This window comes from Hyla sarda, chromosome 1 (genome assembly GCF_029499605.1).
Source record: "Hyla sarda isolate aHylSar1 chromosome 1, aHylSar1.hap1, whole genome shotgun sequence".
NCBI lineage: Eukaryota > Metazoa > Chordata > Amphibia > Anura > Hylidae > Hyla > Hyla sarda.
In genome coordinates, this window is record NC_079189.1 from 242,109,053 (window position 1) to 242,130,049 (window position 20,997).

Genomic DNA, 20,997 nt, shown 5'->3' on the forward strand with positions numbered 1-20,997 from the left:
AGAAGAGAAACGTGAAAGGCATTAGGAATACGAAGAGAAGGAGGAAGAAGAAGTTTGTAAGAGACAGGATTAATCTGGCACAAAATTTTGAAAGGACCAAGATAGCGTGGTCCCAATTTGTAGCTAGGGACACGGAAGCGGACATATTTAGCGGAGAGCCATACCTTGTCTCCAGGAGAAAAAATGGGGGGAGCTCTTCTTTTCTTATCAGCAAACTTCTTCATGCGTGATGAAGCCTGTAAGAGAGAATTTTGGGTCTCTTTCCATATGGTGGAAAGATCACGAGATATTTCATCCACAGCGGGCAAACCAGAGGGCAAGGGAGTAGGGAGGGGGGGAAGAGGGTGACGGCCGTACACCACGAAAAATGGGGATTTGGAGGAAGATTCAGAGACTCTGAAGTTATACGAGAATTCGGCCCATGGTAGAAACAAAATGCCGTAAATAATCACCCAGGACCTGGTTAATTCTTTCTACTTGCCCATTGGATTGAGGATGATAGGCAGAAGAAAAGTTTAATTTAATCTTGAGTTGTTTACAGAGAGCCCTCCAGAATTTTGACACGAATTGGACGCCTCTGTCCGAGACGATCTGCGTGGGCAACCCGTGAAGACGAAAAATGTGTACAAAAAATTGTTTTGCCAACTGAGGCGCTGAAGGGAGACCAGGAAGAGGGATGAAATGTGCCATCTTGGAGAATCGATCAACGACCACCCAAACAACAGTGTTGCCACGGGATGGGGGTAAGTCTGTAATAAAGTCCATACCAATCAGAGACCAAGGCTGTTCGGGGACAGGCAGAGGATGAAGAAGACCAGCGGGCTTCTGGCGAGGAGTCTTATCCCGGGCACAGACAGTGCAGGCTCGCACAAAATCCACAACATCCGTCTCCAGAGTCGGCCACCAATAGAAACGAGAGATGAGTTGCACGGATTTCTTGATGCCCGCATGACCTGCGAGATGGGAGGAGTGACCCAATTTGAGGATTCCGAGGCGTTGGCGTGGAGAGACGAAGGTCTTCCCTGGAGGAGTTTGCCTGATGGAGGCTGGAGAAGTGGAGATCAGGCAGTCAGGAGGAATGATGTGTTGCGGAGAGAGCTCTACTTCCGAGGCATCCGAGGAACGAGAGAGAGCATCGGCCCTAATGTTCTTATCGGCAGGCCGAAAGTGAATTTCAAAATTAAAATCGGGCAAAGAACAGAGACCACCTGGCCTGGCGAGGATTCAGCCGTTGGGCAGACTGGAGATAGGAGAGGTTCTTGTGATCGGTGTAAATAATAACTGGAAATCTTGATCCCTCCAGCAGATGCCTCCATTCCTCAAGTGCTAATTTAATGGCTAGTAGCTCTCGATCCCCGATGGAGTAGTTCCTCTCCGCCGGAGAGAAGGTCCTAGAAAAAAAACCACAAGTAACAGCATGCCCGGAAGAATTTTTTTGTAGAAGGACCGCTCCAGCTCCTACTGAGGAGGCATCAACCTCCAATAGGAAGGGTTTAGATGGGTCCGGTCTGGAGAGCACGGGAGCCGAAGAAAAGGCAGACTTGAGCCGTTTAAAGGCGTCTTCCGCTTGAGGAGGCCAAGACTTGGGATTGGCATTTTTTTTGGTTAAAGCCACGATAGGGGCCACAACGGTAGAAAAATGTGGAATAAATTGCCTGTAATAATTGGCGAACCCCAAAAAACGTTGGATAGCACGGAGTCCGGAGGGGCGTGGCCAATCCAAGACGGCAGAGAGTTTGTCTGGATCCATTTGTAGTCCCTGGCCAGAGACCAAGTATCCTAGGAAAGGAAGAGATTGACATTCAAACAGACATTTCTCCATTTTGGCATAAAGTTGATTGTCACGAAGTCTCTGAAGAACCATGCGGACATGCTGGCGGTGTTCTTCTAGGTTGGCAGAAAAAATCAGGATATCGTCCAGATACACAACAACACAGGAATATAAGAGATCACGAAAAATTTCATTAACAAAGTCTTGGAAGACGGCAGGGGCGTTGCACAGGCCAAAGGGCATGACCAGATACTCAAAGTGTCCATCTCTAGTGTTAAATGCCGTTTTCCATTCATCCCCCTCTCTGATGCGGATGAGATTATAAGCACCTCTTAAGTCCAGTTTGGTAAAGATGTGGGCACCTTGGAGGCGATCAAAGAGTTCAGAGATGAGAGGTAGGGGGTAGCGGTTCTTTACCGTGATTTTATTAAGACCGCGGTAGTCAATGCAAGGACGTAGGGAGCCATCTTTTTTGGACACAAAGAAAAATCCGGCTCCGGCAGGAGAGGAGGATTTGCGGATAAAGCCCTTTTTTAAATTTTCCTGGATGTACTCAGACATAGCAAGAGTCTCTGGGGCAGAGAGAGGATAAATTCTGCCCCGGGGTGGAGTAGTGCCCGGGAGGAGGTCAATAGGACAGTCATAAGGCCTGTGAGGAGGTAGAGTCTCAGCTTGTTTTTTGCAAAAAACATCCGCAAAGTCCATATAGGCCTTAGGGAGACCGGTTACAGGGGGAACCACAGGGTCACGGCAAGGAGAACTGGGAACCGGTTTAAGGCAGTCCTTGAAACAAGAGGAACCCCAACTCTTGATCTCCCCAGTGGACCAATCCAGGGTTGGGGAATGGTGTTGAAGCCAGGGTAGTCCGAGGAGAATTTCGGAAGTGCAATTGGGGAGGACCAAAAACTCAATTTTCTCGTGATGAGGTCCGATGCACATTAGGAGGGGCTCCGTGCGGAAACGTATGGTACAGTCCAATCTTTCATTGTTAACACAATTGATGTAGAGGGGTCTGGCGAGACTGTTCACCGGGATGTTGAACCTGTTGATGAGAGAGGCCAAAATAAAATTTCCTGCAGATCCGGAATCCAAGAAGGCCATAGTAGAGAAGGAGAAGGTAGAGGCAGATATCCGCACAGGCACAGTAAGGCGTGGAGAAGCAGAGTTGACATCAAGGACTGTCTCACTTTTGTGCGGAGTCTGCGTGCGTCTTTCCAGGCGGGGAGGACGGATAGGACAATCCTTCAGGAAGTGTTCGGTACCGGCACAGTACAGGCAGAGATTCTCCATGCGGCGTCGTGTCCTCTCTTGAGGTGTCAGGCGAGACCGGTCGACCTGCATAGCCTCCACGGCGGGAGGCACAGGAACGGATTGCAGGGGACCAGAGGAGAGAGGAGCCGGGGAGAAAAAACGCCTCGTGCGAACAAAGTCCATATCCTGGCGGAGCTCCTGACGCCTTTCAGAAAAACGCATGTCAATGCGAGTGGCTAGATGAATGAGTTCATGTAGGTTAGCAGGGATTTCTCGTGCGGCCAGAACATCTTTAATGTTGCTGGATAGGCCTTTTTTAAAGGTCGCGCAGAGGGCCTCATTATTCCAGGATAGTTCAGAAGCAAGAGTACGGAATTGTACGGCGTACTCGCCAACGGAAGAATTACCCTGGACCAGGTTCAACAGGGCAGTCTCAGCAGAAGAGGCTCGGGCAGGTTCCTCAAAGACACTTCGAATTTCCGAGAAGGAGTGTACAGAGGCAGTGACGGGGTCATTGCGGTCCCAGAGCGGTGTGGCCCATGACAGAGCTTTTCCAGACAGAAGGCTGACTACGAAAGCCACCTTAGACCTTTCAGTAGGAAACTGGTCCGACATCATCTCCAAGTGCAGGGAACATTGAGAAAGAAAGCCACGGCAAAATTTAGAGTCCCCATCAAATTTATCCGGCAAGGATAGTCGTAGGCCTGAAGCGGCCACTCGCTGCGGAGGAGGTGCAGGAGCTGGCGGAGGAGATGATTGCTGAAGCTGTGGTAGTAGCTGCTGTAGCATCACGGTCAGTTGAGACAGCTGGTGGCCTTGTTGCGCTATCTGTTGTGACTGCTGGGCGACCACCGTGGTGAGGTCGGCGACAACTGGCAGAGGGACTTCAGCGGGATCCATGGCCGGATCTACTGTCACGATGCCGGCTGGCAGGAGGTGGATCCTCTGTGCCAGAGAGGGATTGGCGTGGACCGTGCTAGTGGACCGGTTCTAAGTCACTACTGGTTTTCACCAGAGCCCGCCGCAAAGCGGGATGGTCTTGCTGCGGCGGTAGTGACCAGGTCGTATCCACTAGCAACGGCTCAACCTCTCTGACTGCTGAAGATAGGCGCGGTACAAGGGAGTAGACAGAAGCAAGGTCGGACGTAGCAGAAGGTCGGGGCAGGCAGCAAGGATCGTAGTCAGGGGCAACGGCAGGAGGTCTGGAACACAGGCTAGGAACACACAAGGAAACGCTTTCACTGGCACAATGGCAACAAGATCCGGCGAGGGAGTGCAGGGGAAGTGAGGTATACATAGGGAGTGCACAGGTGAACACACTAATTAGAACCACTTGCGCCAATCAGCGGCGCAGTGGCCCTTTAAATCGCAGAGACCCAGCGCACGCGCGCCCTAGGGAGCGGGGCCGCGCGCGCCGGGACAGGACCGACGGAGAGCGAGTCAGGTACGGGAGCCGGGGTGCGCATCGCGAGCGGGCGCCACCCGCATCGCGAATCGCATCCCGGCTGGAGGCGGTATCGCAGCGCACCGGGTCAGTGGATCTGACCGGAGCGCTGCAGTAGCGAGAGTGTAGCGAGCGCTCCGGGGAGGAGCGGGGACCCGGAGCGCTCGGCGTAACAGTAGATAGCGCCTCCCCTTGTAGATAGCAGCCCCCCCCCCTTGTAGACAGTGCTTCCTCTTGTCCCCCTTGAAGACAGCAGTCCCTCCTCTTTTAGACAGTGCTCACCTGTGGCTGTCCTCTGGTATTGTCGCTCCGCTGTCCCGTTCTCCCAATCGCATCATGGCGTCCTGTGGAGGAGCATGTGACATACACATCACTCTGCTTCCTCCGTAGTGTTACGCTGGGCGCAGGGGAGGAGGTGGAGTGACGTGTGTGTCCCATGCTCCTCCATGGAACGCCATGATGCGATCAGGAGAACTGGACAGCAGAGCCGGGCCGCACATCAGCAGGTATAGGACATGGTATCGGGGACATTAAAGGGGTACTCTGGCGCTTAGACATCTTATCCCCTGTCCAAAGGATAGGGGATAAGATGCCTGATCGCGGGGGTCCCGCCGCTGGGGACCCCCGTGATCTTGCACGCTGCACCCCTTTTAAAATCAATCCCCGGAGCGTGTTCGCTCCGGGTCTGATTACTGTTGATCACGGCAAGCCTATAGGAGGGGGCAGGACCCCCGTGATCAGGCATCTTATCCCCTAACCTTTGGACAGGGGATAAGATGTCTAATTACCGGAGTACCCCTTTAAACGAGTCCCCGATACCATGCAAATGCAGAGTATTGGCCCCGATACCGATACTAGTATCAGGACATCCCTAATTTAAAGGATTAATTAGTGCTGTGATAAATAACTTATCTCCTATCCAATAAGTTATTTTACACTACAGAACTCCTTTAATGCACTCCTGTGGACTGAAGTTTTCTACAAAACTTTTTTACAGAAAATCTAATGTGTAGCCCTAGCCTAAGGCCACGGGTCATGCAGGCACTTAATTGCTACCCTGTAGATCAGAAAAGCTTATGCATACGACTACATGATAGGTGTGATACAGATCAGTAATGATGTAGTAATGTAGAGTGGCAGGTTCACTTTAAGCTTCCTCCTGAAAGCATTTCCAAAGAATAAACAGCGGGAATTCCTTTGTGCTCTACTAGTGAAGCCAAAAAAGTCTATTCAGCTGAGAGCTTTCAGTATCATCAGAAGTACAAAGCGCTGTGTATACATACTTGTACCCTGTAGCCATAAGACAATGTCTATAACAAACAATTCTGTAATGTTAATGCTGCGTGTCACAGCTATGACAAATACCTACATAGCGGCAGCTTTTATGCATTAGTCTTCGTTGCCAAAACTAGCCAAGGTCACAAGCCAAGTGCCAAACTGGATACCTCCTTACACTTTATATAGTCAAAGAGGCTTAAAGGGGTTCTCCGGTGCTTACACATCTTATCCCCTATCCAAAGGATAGGGGATAAGATGCCTGATCGCGGGAGTCCCGCAGCTGGGGACCCCCGGGATCTTGCACGCGGCACCCCGTTTGTAATCAGTCCCGGAGAGTGTTCACTCCGGGACTGATTACAGGCGACCACACGGCCGGCGGCGTGTGATGTCACGCCTCCGCCCCCGTGTGACGTCACGCTCCGCCCCTCAATGCAAGCCTACGGGAGGGGGCATGATAGCTGTCACACGGGGGCGGAGGCGTGATGTCACACGCCGCCGGCCGTGTGGTTGCCGGTAATCAGACCCGGAGCGAACACGCTCCGGGGACTGATTACAAACAGGGTGCCGCGTGCAAGATCCCCGGGGGTCCCCAGCGGCGGGACTCCCGCAATCAGGCATCTTATCCCCTATCCTTTGGATAGGGGATAAGATGTCTAAGCACCGGAGTACCCCTTTAAGCTCAACATATTCATGCAGGTTGATATTCCACCCCAATTATCACAAAAGCTATAATGGTGAAAGTAACAAGAATAAGAATAGTACATAGTAATATCAAAGTAAACTAAAAAGAATGACTGGAATGAAGCTAAAAACAAGATACATGTGTTATGGTACAAATCTATTGAGCTGCACCAAATGAAGGTCACTTTGACATGGGTCAAATGAAGGGCCTACAATGTAGCTAAGCAAGAGAGGCCACAAATAGAGATCACAAATTGTCTATATATGTATACACACATGCATATGACAGACACGCAGTGAGCTTTGCTGTGGTGAGCATACTGGAGCTGACTTTAGTCCAACACCAAGTTATTCAAGGAATCTCTAAGGCCTACTGCCAGAGCGAGAAAATGTTTAGTCTTGAGCTGTGCAGTAAATCATCCGTGGAAGTATGAGGTTCTTAAAGGGGTACTCCGGTGGGAAACTATATATTTTTTTTTTTATCACCTGGTGCCAGAAATTTAAAACAGACTTGTAAATTACTTCTATTAAAAAATCTTAATCCTTCCAGTAATTATCAGCTGCTGTATACTGCTGATATACTACAGAGGAAGTGCTTTTCTTTTTGAATTTCTTTTCTGTCTGACCACAGTGCTCTCTGCTGACACCTCTATCCATTTTAGGAACTGTCCAGAGTAGGAGCAAATCCCCATAACAAACCTCTACTGTCCGTATCAGGAACTGTCCAGAGCAGGAGAGGTTTGCTATGGGGATTTGCTCCTGTCTGGACAGTTCCTGTCATGGACTGAGGTGTCAGCAGAGAACACTAGTCAGACAGAAAAGAAATCCAGAAAGAAATACAAATTCCTGTAGAGCATAGAGCAGCTGATAAGTACTGGAAGGATTAAGATTTTTAAATAGAAGAAATTTACAAATATGTGTAACTTTCTGGCACCAGTAGATTTAAAAAAAAAAAAAGAAAATTTCACCGGAATACCCCTTTAAAGGGGTATTTATTTGACTATGCTACAGGAGCTGTAAAATTAGTGTAGTTCATAATAATAATAGTGTCTGTACCTGTGTGTTACGGTTTTCTCACAATTTTTCTGTGATTTTCACCCCAATATTTATTTTTACCAGCATACAAAATGACTGTTGTCTCAGATTTTTCCCAGGTTGCAATGCGGCCGAGACCTGACTCACTAGTCAGCTGATGACAGGGAGCCTGTCTGCTTCAGTGGGTGGAGGGATCGCTTGGTGGGAGAGAGATCAATCTGCAACAGCTTTAGGCACCCTGATTGAAAACCCTAGGTCTTTTGAATGGATGCAGCTCATTTATGCTTAAATGGGTGGGATGGCTGATGTGTGGGAGGGAGGAAAATGGAATTATGGGATTTGTAGGGAAAAAAGAAAAGTCAAACAGGAAATACCAGTTCACAAAAAGCTAGCCACAGTGTTATGGTAATCTCATGACATAGCCATTTAGCCCCAAGACAAGCGCAGTTCCTTCCTAAACATGTCCATTACTGTCTGTCAGGTACGTACTAAAATCCCCTTATGGGGGATAACCCCTTTAAGCTCTTCAGTACAATTCTGTTCACGTATCTCTGCATCTTTATTTAGTGACACTTCTAACAGTGCAGCTGTGGTGGCTATCGAATCCAGACTTCATGCAAGCATTCTGAAATAGCTCTATCGGCCGGGTTATCTTCATATAACAATGAAAGGAATAGTAACCATTATCAATCTCTGTTAATCTGCATGAATAGATGGGAACAGATCTGTGCAGACCCCGGGGAAACAACGGGCTTGCTATAGGGCGTTCGCCAGCATGCACCCTATAGCAAGCCCATTGTTCACCGTTCCTTTAAGGCAGAAGCTGGATACATGTTATGATTTCTACATGCCAGAAAAGGTGAGAACCTCTACGTCACCATTTATCACCGAACATCAATAGAGGGTACTGAACTAGTGAGCGCCTTTTTGTTTTTTCTTTTCTCCACAATCTCTGTTCAATCTGCATGAATAGGCATTAGTCATAGTGTGCTGTAAGCAGAGGGTGATAAAGCTTTATCCCTTTGCCTTATCCCCTAAGAGAAATGCTAAAAAATTTAATAGGCAATTTTTTTATAGCATGTATTATATTTTTATAAGTATACATGGAATTTCCATTGTAATCCTGGTTGTGAGTTGTCCACACCACAGGAATAACAAAGAAAGTGCCTTGTTTCAGGACAGTCTCCCTGTTTTTTATTGGACAGACTTTAAAAACAGAACTTGGGCAAAGGCCATAGCTAAGAAAGGATTACCTCTGCTTCCCTGGTGTCCGTGGCTCTGTCGTTGATAGAGCCTGGCTGGACTAGACTATCAATGGAGTGCAGAGCACACAGATCAATGGAGTTCAATTGAACTCTATTGATCCGTATGAGAAATCTAATGATTCCTCTTAAAAGTTTAATAAAGTGTATAAAAAAAAAGAAAGTTTTAATAAAAGTTTAAAAGACACACATTAACCCCTTTCATGTTAAAAGTTCAAATCATCCCCTTTTCCTATATAAAAACATGTAAACATAATAAAAATAAACATATTTAGTATCGCGGCGTCCATAATTGTACGAACTTTTAAAATATAACATTATGTATCCCATACGGTAAGTGACTTAAATGTAAAAAAAATTACTAAACCACAGAATTGCAATTTTTATAATATCCCAGAAAAAAAAAAGTTAAAAAGCGATTAAAAAGTCAGATCAATACCAAAATGGTACCGATAAAAAAAAAAAAGGTTATGGCGCAAAATAAAGAGCCCTCATATAGCCTGGTATGCAAAAAGAAAAAACTACAGGGGTCAAACATATGGCAATTAAAAACATTTGAAAAAGTTCAGAATTTTTTTAAAATTAGTAAATCATGACTGAAACTATACAAATCTGGTATTGCTGTAATCAGGCGGCCTAAAGTATCAAAACATGGTATCTCAACCACAAGGTAAATGGTGTAGAAAAGAAAACCACCAAATCTGCAAAATTATCTTTTACTATTTCAATTTCACCTCACCAATTATATATATATTTATTTATTTTATTTTTATTTATTTTTTCGTTTGGAGAATATGTTCTTTATAAATGATAAGGTTTCATTATAGTAGGTAGTTATGGCTATTATAGGGGGAGGAGGAAAAAATGAGTGGAAAAACGAAAATTGGTCCGGACAAGTGGATCGTCATGAGGGACAAGTAGATTTTGCTCCGTTTTAGTCCCGTGGACAAGTAGTTTTTTCATTAAATTTCCACACCCCTGCACCCAGTATAGATACAGCAGACGAACAGAAATATGTGCCCTCACCTTTAGGGCAAAAATTTGTCACAAGTTAGTCTACTCAAGTCTTTTCTGTCCCTACATTTTTTTTATCCTACATACTGCTATACTGATCCATCTTCCGTGTCCGTGGATCCCTGATCTCTCCCATCTCATAATATATCTGACAATGACCATGTGTTTCCTCAGAAGTAGTTTCGGGAAATGTTCTCCCAAGCTACAAAGAGAAGTGCCAAAGAAATGCCAACAAAGTGAGATGGAAGGTGATGGATGATTCCCACTATGGTTACAGACTTGCCGAAAACATGTGAAGTTGGACTTTACAGCCCATAACGTTATATAATTGTAACATACATATTTAGTAAAACAGCCTATCCAGACAAAAGTTGTAAAAATATCTGAGAAATCCACAAACAATAGCTTCAAACAGGCTAAAAATGTCATTATAAACCACAGTAGTATGTAAGTGAAAGCAAGAAGTGCTAAATATTTATATACATTAGTCTATGTTTATGAAGCAGACATGCTTTCTACTTTCTTAACATACAGATTTCTATTTTTTTCGGAGCTTTTCCAGGACTTTTTTAATTAAATTGATGTAAACATAATTTTATATATATCTGTAGCGTAGCGTTATACGCTAGTCTGGCAACATGCCCGCTTGTCTGTCGTTCATCCATCTCTGTCCAGTTGAGGATGGAGCCATCTCCTTCAACTGGACAGTTACCATTTGCAGCCAAGGAATGAAGCACGCTTCACCATGATATATCTAGAGATCGACAGGTGCCTAAATATTCATACCCCGACCAATCAAATCTCTCGACATATCTTTGTGATGATGACAAGGCCAGTTTAAAAGCATTAGGCTAGGTTTCCACAAAGGTTTTTTTATAACGTTTTTGGGGAAAACTGCCACTGCAGTTTCTGAGCCAAAGTCAGAAGTGGATCCAGTAGGAAGGAGAATAAGTATAAGTCCTTCCTTTATATTTCCTATTCCTTTTTTAAAGGGGTACTCCACCCCTAGACATCTTATCCCCTATCCAAAGGAGGGCTGGAGGATCTGGGTCCCGACCACGGAAGTCTGTGACGTCAGGACTCCGCCCGTGTGATGTCACGCCCCGTCCCCTCAATGAAAGTCTATGGGAGGGGGCGTCACGCCCCCTCCCATACACTTGCATTGAGGGGACGGGGTGGGACGGGGTGTGAAGTGACGGACTTCCGATGGTCGGGACCCAGACCCCCGCAATCAGACATCTTATCCCCTATCGTTTGGATAGGGGATAAGATGTCTAGGGGTGGAGTACCCCTTTAATACACTTAATTTGGTTCAAAAACTGCAGTGGCAGTTTAAAAAAAAAAAAAAAAACACCAGAAAAACCTGTGAGGAAACCTAGCCTTATAGATCTACTATACAGCAGCAACATGGACCATCAAAAGAAATAATACACTGTTGACGCACTGACTTTTAAAGAAAGTTTTGCATGCTTTGGGCATGTGCAGAGGTCATTGTGCAGGGAAGGGGAGCTGTGACTATCACCTATTGTGATAGGTGTGTTCCTGTGTTATCTATACATAGGTGTCACATTTCACTATAATCCTGCCTGTGATGATAAAGAGAACAATGCTCCAAAGTTTTCTCTACAGAATAAGTCAGCTAGCTTATTATAAGGCTTAGAGAGAGTGAAAACAGCAAGATATAAAAAAAAAAGTAGTGGATGTAAAAAAAAATAATAATAAAAATAATAACTATTCGTGTAAACATCATATTGTTTACATTGCTGCCTTCATTCATGACTTCGCCCATATATTTCTAACAGCAAAAGGTCTTTTATTATTGGCTACTGCACTGGAATTTCCAAGCGGAATTTCTCTGCTCAGAAATTCCATAGTGTGAATGGGCCCTAATTAGGGAGTCATTTGGAGTATTTTCACCTCACAGACAACTCCTCAAGAGAGGTGATTATACAGATCACTATTGGTATTACTTATCACTACCGGTCACATGCCTTGCCCACCCCACACACTTCAGGCAGCTCTCTTAAAGGGGTAGTCCAGTGGTGAACAACTTATCCCCTATCCTAAGGATAGGGGATAAGTTTGAGATCGCGGGGGGTCCGACCGCTGGGGCCCCCTGCGATCTCTCTGTACGGGGGCCAGGCTCTCCGGCCAGATAGCGGTTGTCGACCTCCGCACGAAGCGGCGGCCGACACGCCCCCTCAATACATCTCTATGGCAGAGCCGGAGATTGCCGAAGGAAGCTATTCGGCTCTGCCATAGAGTTGTATTGAGGGGGCATGTCGGCCGCCGCTTCGTGCGAAGCCCCTTCCCGCGGGCTGTCGGGGCTCCGTACAGGAGATCGCAGGGGGCCCCAGCAGTCGGACCCCCCGCGATCTCAAACTTATCCCCTATCCTTAGGATAGGGGATAAGTTGTTCACCACTGGGTCACCACTGGACTACTCCTTTAACCAGTTACTGATGCAGAAGAGAGGTAGATGTCAGAACAGAAGTGAATGCAAGTTTCCAGTGTGATCATTTCCATATAGCTATAAAACTGTCTGCACTTAAAATGTAAACAAGTACTCCAGGATTATTATTATTATTTTTTTTGCCAATATAGTATGGCATAGGCTATTATTAGAGAATAATGTAGAGTTACTTGTGCTTACCTGTTTTAGCTGATGCGGCAGGCATGGGATAGGCTCAATATGGAATGCAAATCCATCACTGAAATTACTTAAAGGAGTACTCCGCAGCTCAGCATTTGGAACAAACTGTTCCGAACACTGGAGCTTGTTACGTCATAGCACCGCCCCTCATGACATCACATCCCGCCCCCTCGATGCAAGTATATGGGAGGGGGTGTGATGGCTGCCACGCCCCCTCCCATAGACTTGCATTGAGGGGGTGGGGCGTGACATCATGAGGGCGGGGCTATGACGTCACAAGCTCCCAGCATCGTTTCCAGCGTTCAAAACAGTTTGTACCCCTTTAATTCCCATGAATCCTCTGGCTTTGCAAAGAGATTGGGTGTGGTGTTTGATCACTGCACCTATTCATCTAATTGTGCTGCTGGTGTTTACCCAGATGAACGGATTAGACTCATAAGTGAGTTTAAATAAATAGACATTAAGTGCAGTTTGGATGCGTTTTCTTATTCAAAGTGCATTATTTAGAGAATTAATGTCAAGAGGTAAAAGCGATTTCAGCTCTAATCACAATTGAGGTGTATAAAGATTTAAAGTCTTAGACTGTGTTTGCATTTTAAATTTTAACTGCATTTTTGCTGTTCCTTCAGCGATTTTCGGAAATTACTGTTAATCCCATTTTAACCATGATTCGCACAATTGCGTTAAAATAAAACTTTTTTGCTGTGATGTTGAAAAAAAAATCACTGCAATAACAGAAAAAACACAGAAATGCAAAACGCAAGAAACACACCGTGTGAACACAGCCTTAAGAAGAGGTGTATATTTACTAGGGATGTCCCGATACCGATACTGGTATCGGTATCGGGGCCGATACTAGCCATTTGCATGGTATCGGGGACTCGTTTAATGTCCCCGATACCATGCCGATACCTGGTGCCGCTCTGCTGCCCCGTTCTCCGGTCCGTATCATGTCGTCCTATGGAGGAGCATGTGACACACACGTCACTCCGCCTCCTCCCCTGCGTACTGCGTAACGCTACGGAGGAAGCGGAGTGACGTATATGTCACATGCTCCTCCATAGGACGACACGATGCGGACCAGAGGACGGGGCAGCAGAGCGGCAGCACCAGAACCCGACAGAGGAGGTGAGCTGCCTGCAAGGAGGGGGCTGCTACTAATGTCTAATGGGGGGGGGGGGGACTGCTGGTGTCTACCGGGGGGGCCCTGCTGCTATCTAAACGGGGGGGCCCTGCTGCTATCTAAACGGGGGGCCCTGCTACTGTCTAAAGGGGGGGGGCCTGCTACTGTCTAAAGGGGGGGCCCTGCTGCTGTCTTAAACGGGGGCCCTGCTGCTGTTTAAATTGGGCCCACTGTCTAAAGGGGGGCTGTGGTCTACAGGGGGGCTGCTACTTATGTCTACAAGGGGGTGGGCCTGCAGTCTACAGGGGGGGGCTGCTACTAATGACTGCCGGGGGGCTGCTGCTAATGTCTGCAAGGGGATACTACCTACTTGAATTTATAGGTAGATAGTGCATGTGACCCGGTTTCTACCGCTGCTCACCATGTGGTCATCGGTCTCACCGCCAAAGCAAATTCCCTGATCTGTCCAATGAAGAGAGAAATATTGTCTCATACTACAGCAGCTGCCTCCATTGTACCCAACAAGGAACCCACATATCATACGGTAAACAGCGACAGAAACCGCGTCACCCTGCTGTCAGATTCCCTTTCAAATATAAGTACTCGTACTTGGTATCGGCGAGTACCAGCATTAAAGTATTGGTACTCGTACTCGGTCTTAAAAAAAAGGTATCGGGACATCCCTAATATTTACTATATGATCTGATCCCATAGAGACAGCAGCATCATACAGAGCTGGGAGGGAAGGGGTCTGTAAGTTAGTAGGAACAAACAGGTGATGATGTCATCCTGTAGCTCAGAGGAAGTCTAACTGACTACTTCCTCTGACACACTAAGCCATGTAACTTTCCGTAGGCCAGACTGGTGATCACATGGCCATAGTTGCAGCTGTGCTTGAATGAAACAAAAAGCGATGTGCAACTAGTGATGGTTAGTCAGCAGGATATGGAAAAAGAAATTTGGAGTGATCCCAGGTGGAACATCGCTGTGACCAATGTCATATTTCCTCTCAGACAGTTAGGGTATGTTCACACTACAGAGTGTGAATGGACTCTCCACTCGCAGAATTCCGCGAGAGGAGATTCAGCCTGGCAGCCGACGGCAGCGGTAGGACCGCGCGGCACTGCGCCGTCACCATTGACGGCTATGTAGTACTCGCGGACTTCCGTGCAAAGAATGAACATTTTCTTTCTTTGCGCTGAACAATTTCAGCGGCAGAATTGTCTGCCGCTGAAATTCCGCAGTGTGAACGGGTCTCGCGGAGACCAACTTACACTATTGTTAAATTCACACCGCGGAATTTGGCGGATTCCGTAGTGTGAACATACCCTAAGAGGAGCAGGACAATGAAGGTACCATGGGAGCACTGGAGGTAAGTACAAGTTTATGGACAGTGGGAATGATTGATCAAAACCTGTCCAGAAGAAAAGTTGCTGAGTTGCCCATAGCAACCAATCAGATTGCTTCTTTCATTTTTCAAAGACCTTTTCAAAAATAAAAGAAGCGATCTGATTGGTTGCAACTTTTCCTCTGGACAGGTTTTGATCAATCCCTTTAATAATAAACAAAGGCTGGTCTCTTTTTAATGTTAGATTTCTGCTCTACATCCCTTATTATATAAAGCGATTCTATAGTCTCTGATAGAGCTTGCACATAGGTCACATGAGCCAAGACGTCAGGACATAGTCATCTTGTAATTCATTATAGGCTGGAGTAACAAAGTTTTAAGCAAAATTATTTTGTCAGAAAACATCTCAGTGTCACTGACCTCAAGAGAAACAAGAAAACGTCCGAGTTCTATTATTATGAGACACGCTGCATCTGTTCCCAAGAATGATGCTAAATACGTAGACAATGAAACGCGTTCGAGTATAACCTTTGGTCCACAATTTCACAACAGTTTATTAACTTGTATTAGGAAAAAAGTAACAGTTTACTCAATGCATTAAAATCTCCAGTATACCCCACTGTGTGAAACTATCAAGGAATCTTTCCAACTTCTTAATAACACTGTCACAAAAGGTTTGGCGCTGCTACAGAGCATGAAAGTAAACTGCGTGTATATATAGGGAGCTGCTAAGGTTAAAGGGAACCAATCATCAGATTTTACCCTATATAACGCTTGGCAAAGCGTTATATAGGGTAAAATCTTTATTTTCACCATTCCCGTGGGATGCTCCTGCCCCCAGGGATGGTGAAGATATGAAGTTATAAACTAGTCACCGCCGCCGCCGTAAGTAGTCACCTGGGCAGGGAGCTCTTCTCATCTACTCCCGTTCTTCGGCCGGGAGCGACGCCCCCTCCGCTTGATTGATGGGCCACATCATCGCTCTGCTTTGTCTGTTCAGTCAGCGGAACAATGACGCGGCCCATCAATCAAGCGGAGGGGGCGTCGCTGCCGGCCGAAGAACGGGAGTAGGTGAGAAGAGCTCCCCGCCCAGGGGACTACTTACGGCGGCGGTGGTGACTAGTTTATAACTTCATATCTTCACCATCCCTGGGGGCAGGAGCGTCCCCTGGGGATGGTGAGGACAACAATTTTACCCTATATAACACTTTGCCAAGCATTTTATAGGGTAAAATCTGATGATTGGTTCCCTTTAATAAAATAATCAGAGTGTGTAGGGCTGGGCGGTATACTAGTTCATACCGAATACAGTGTGCTGCACGATATGAATTTTAACCCATACCGCAATACCGGTTTGGCCCCTCCCCCTCGGGAATGAATGAATTGTCAAGCCCAGCGCTGTGCTGTCCCCACATCGGGGAACTAATCATATGTGACCCACGTGCGCTGTTCTGCCCCCCCCCCAATTAATTATTAGCCCAGCACTGCGCTGTCCCCATCGGGGTACTACTCACATGTCACCCGCAAGCACTGCCCTCCTGGTCCTCCTGTTTGTTTCGGCCGCCGGCGCTGACACTCTATACCAGTGGTCTTCAACCTCAGAATTAGCGGCCGGTGATAGGCTGACGGCTGCCGACGTTCACGTCCCCAGCATAAGGCCGACGTCGGAACATGCGTTCGTTTATTTTTTATTGGGGGGGGAATACCGTTATATGCCGTGGAACCGCCATAAGATACAAAAATACCACGATACACATATTTGGCCATACCGCCCAGCCCTAAGAGTGTGTACCTTTTATACTACGATCCCTTACAAACTAAGCTGTCTATTCCTGACCTAAAAAAATTGTATCATTTTTGGATATGAACCTTATTTCTATTGAGAACTGGTTTCATGTTGGTGCAAACAGTAACGTAAACAATGAATATTTTCATTCTGGTTGCCATGGTTTTATCCATGGAAAGAGAAACGTTAACTCATAAGTATCTCATAAGTGGTCTACACTAGATAGTGTTGATCATAACCATGGCAACCAAAGAAAACCTCCATTGTTTACATTGCTGCCTTCCTTCATGACTGCACCCGCATAGTTCTAACAGCAAAGCTCTTATTTTTATCTATCCTTCCTCTCCATAGTCATCGAATACAATCCAAGTAAAAAGGGTACAGAAATATAAACATAATTTTTCTTACAATTAGAGAAATAAACAGCATGGTCCTTTAAAATGACAAACCATCTTACCTGGGAAGGTGTGCGGATTTGGCGATCCCCTCTTAAGGCACTTGGAGCATAGGACATTTACTGTGTAGTATAGGCCTGGCCATTCTTGTAATAGTGCATTCAGTTCTTCCACCAATGGGGTTATTGCCTGCCATGCAGTCCATATATTAGGCAGTGAAGCATGGCTGGCAATTGACAAAATGTCTGACTGTAAGGCTCCTTTTGACGGTCGAAAGCTTACAACAACTGGCACTTTCCCCCTGTAGGCAAAGATCTGAAATTTCCCATCTGAACGGTGCACAATATGACTATTAATTTGGACGCTAAAACGGGCAAACAAGCCAGGTGGAAATATGAAGGGAAAGCTGTATTCTATCTGAAGCTGTTCAACCGCAAGAGACTGTCCTGATATGTTTGTACCATTGATCCAAGCCTCCGCATGAGGCACCTCATTCTTAACATAGCAAGGGAACTTGTACCAAGCAGTGGCCCCATTCAGTGGTTTGGACTTGTGTTTATTGATACAGTAACAGAGCCCCATCTTCTCCAGAAGTTCTAGTATAAGCTGCAGGTCTTGCTGTGTTTTGATATGTGGCTTAAGGAGTAACCTAATGATATGAGTGGGCAACAGTCCATGAAGTAGGAACCCTTCCACATAGTGATGTAACTGGGCAGCCTTTAGATCGTCCACATTAGTGTCACTCATGAGTTTCTGTAGCAGGACTGAGGCGTCCCTCTGGAAAAAGACATTCAGGATGTCAATCAATTTTGTCAGATTGTGAAAAACATACTCTTTAAGAGTGGCATTGTCCTCAAAGTAGAGCAGCTTGCCACTCTCATGTAAGTAGGACAGGGCGCTCTGCAGCCTGTCCTCGGTAAGGCCCGCCTGTAGGCCTAGGCGTGCTGAGTCCCACCAGGTCAGCCACAGCTCCTGAGGTTTAAAGTGCAATTCCTCCAGCATTTGCCAGGATTTGGGAAGAACTCGATGCAAGTTTGGGAAAATCTCTCTGTGTTCTGCCACGGACAGGAGCTTTTCCCTCAAGCGCCTAATGTTCGAAAAATTGTGGCAGCTAACACAGAGGACTGGGGAGAGGATCTGAAGACGGTTATTCATGAGATATTGGAACTGGGCTTTCTTCCGTCTCAGATTCTTATCACTGACACCATAAAAAGCTGCATGAGGGTTTGAGGCACGCATGTCATAGTCTTGGCTAAGAGCTTCATCCACAGACTGTGCCAGATTTTGTAAGGTCTCTGAATCCTTTTTTTCCTGCAGAGCTATCTGGTGGTGTATAGCAAGACATTTCTCCTCAATGTCCCTTTCCTCGCATAAATCTGCATGAGTTCCTACTATGCATACAACTGCATGTGGTACCTTGGCACTGATAAAATGTAGAAAATAGCCTACAGACGTATAAAACTGCTTGGAGACATAGGTCTTTAGATTCACTGCCAGAACATATAAAGCACCAGGGGAGAGGAAGAAGGGGTTGATAGTATCGTAGCTCTGGTCCCCAGCTAAGTCATACACTATAAAAGTAAGTCCTCGCTCGGCATCAGCTGTCCAGTTGGTGACTTCTATGGCCGTGTTCCCCAGTATACAGCTGGGTTGCTGACTGTCCGTCAGGCAATGTCTCAGCACAGTTTTGCCTGCATTCTTGAGGCCAGTGAGAACCAGCTTTAACCTTGGCTTGACTGCAGGCTGTGAATGGGCAAGTTCTTTTTGATAAGCAGCAATGTAAGGGATCCCTTTCATGCACACCTCATAAGGAGGCTGAATTAAAGGGTTGTCTTTGATCTTCCAGATATTGACTTTGGATAGCTTCCCAAAGTGATCTGGGAGAATTGCTATTTGGTTACCTTGCAATACCAGCTCCTCCAGCAAGCAGAGCTCCACGATGGTGTCTGGCAGGTACCTTATCCTGTTGTTATCCAGCCACAAGGTGACCAGCCTGAACAAGTTGGAGATGCCCTCTGGCAGCACAGTGAACTTGTTGCGGCTCAGGTAGAGCTCCTCCAGGTCCTGGAGCAGCAGCAGGGCCTTGGGGAACTCCTGGAAGGAGTTGGAGGACAGGTTGATCATCCTTAACCTCTGCAGTGCCCCGAACCGCTCGGGTAGGCTGGAGAGGTGATTGTTGTCCAGCATCAGGCTCTCTAGATTGGTCAGCTCACAGAAGGGGTCAGGCAGGGTGCAGAGGCCAGTGCTGCTCAGCCACAGGATCTTCAGGGGTGTCATGGCTCGTATGCCATCAGGAAGGGAGCAGCTGCTGCAGAGCCTCTTGTTACCAGAGAAGTCCAGCTCCTCCAGTGCAGGCAGCTGAAGGATCTGCTGAGGGAAGCTGCCCAGCTCGTTGTGGTCCAGGTCCAGGGCTCGGAGGCGGCCCAGCCCGTGCATGCTGTCAGGTAGCTGAGTGATCCGGTTGAAGCTGACGTCCAGCTCCTCCAGGCGCAGCAGGGAGCCGATCTGCCGGGGCAGGGTCTGCAGCTTGTTGTGGCTCAGGCACAGCTTCTTCAGCTGGCTCAGTAGCCCCACCGCCTCGGTCAGGCAGCTCAGCCGGTTGTGGCTCATGTCGAGCTCGGTGAGCCGGCCCAGCTCGTACACGGCGGAGGGCACGCTGAGCAGCTTGTTCCTGCGCAGGATCAGGACGTGCAGGTTGCCGGCAGACAGGCTCCGCAGGCCCTCGGGCACGTCCTCCAGGGAGTTGTTGCCCAGGTTCAGCACTTCCACGTCGCCCAGGTCCTCCGGGAGGATGAGCTTGTTGTGCTCGCCACAGCTCAGGGTCAGCTGGCGCAGACTGCTCCGCAGCTTCCTGGAGCGCAGAGCCGCGTCCCTCCATAGCCGGGCAGTCTTCAGGTCACAGGCATCCTTGGGTCCTACTGCTGCTGCCATCATGGTGAGGACGGGTGGGGGCGCCTGTCAGTGCTGCTCATGCATCATGGTGGGTGCACCATTCACCACCACACACCCTGCCCGGGATACTGACAGCCTCAGGACTGGCGGGAGGAGGAGGCACAGCACGGGGGCCCGGTAGCAGGCACCTCCGCTCACACAGCCGCTTACATGCTGCCGGCCACCAGGACATGCTGCATGGGAGGAAGGAGCCGAGAAGGGATGGGGCTGGTGCCCGGCTCCCGCCGCTCCAAGGACACTATGCAGTGCTGGGGAGGGGATGCGGCTATTGTCTGCTCTGCCGGGGGCTGACGATCAGGTGATGTCCTTGGTCCAGGCGCCTCACAAGCTATATCGTCAGGGCTGCCTCTCTGAGGAGATGACTCCTAACCTGCTCCTCTCCCCTCCCTCTAAAATCACAGGGTGGGGACTGACGGGGAAGAGAAAGATCCCACAAGAGACGGAGTGGAGATCACACGCCACCTAGCGCTAATGGCTGGCATAGCAGCTCTCAGGCTAACGTGTGACCAAGAGGCACTATACAGACAAAGGTGTTGGCACAACTACACCTTACTATGAGCAGCTTTTGGAGGAGAGCTTTCCATACTGGGTGGAATAAGACACGGTGGGCACCACTAGTAATAATAATAGCATGCTGGTGCAATCAGCTGCCACATATACCACAAAACCAAAAAGCTGGCAGCTATATAGTGATGCACTCCAAAAGTCCAAAATACATTTGAACAATCAATCTTTATTAATCAATTAGCACATACAAAAACAGAGCACCAACAAACAATTTAAAATCATTTAAAACCAGTAAACCTGGCGGAGGAGTGTGGTCCTTCGACGCCCACCCCGTACTGGGCAAAAATAAGACCCAAGAAGAAAATGCAGGTATAACCGGGCATAGAACAATATATACCATAAAGACCCCACAAATTGCACCTTATAAATCTAACCTGTGTAAACTCCGCTCTAGTCCAAATAAGAGAAAGGAAAAAATTAAGTACTAGACCTTAGACC

At 47.3% G+C, this 20,997-nt stretch overlaps 1 protein-coding gene across 1 annotated transcript in view; it reads right to left on the reverse strand.

The window, feature by feature from the left end:
- MFHAS1 (multifunctional ROCO family signaling regulator 1) overlaps nt 1–20,493 on the reverse strand; it is an 82,753-nt gene extending 62,260 nt beyond the window's left edge. Inside the window, exon 1 of the mRNA XM_056569569.1 lies at nt 17,103–20,493. Coding sequence (XP_056425544.1) covers nt 17,103–19,974 — 2,872 coding nt within the window. The 5' untranslated portion in view covers nt 19,975–20,493. The remainder of the gene's footprint in view (nt 1–17,102) is intronic.
- Between the last annotated feature and the right edge of the window lie 504 nt (nt 20,494–20,997).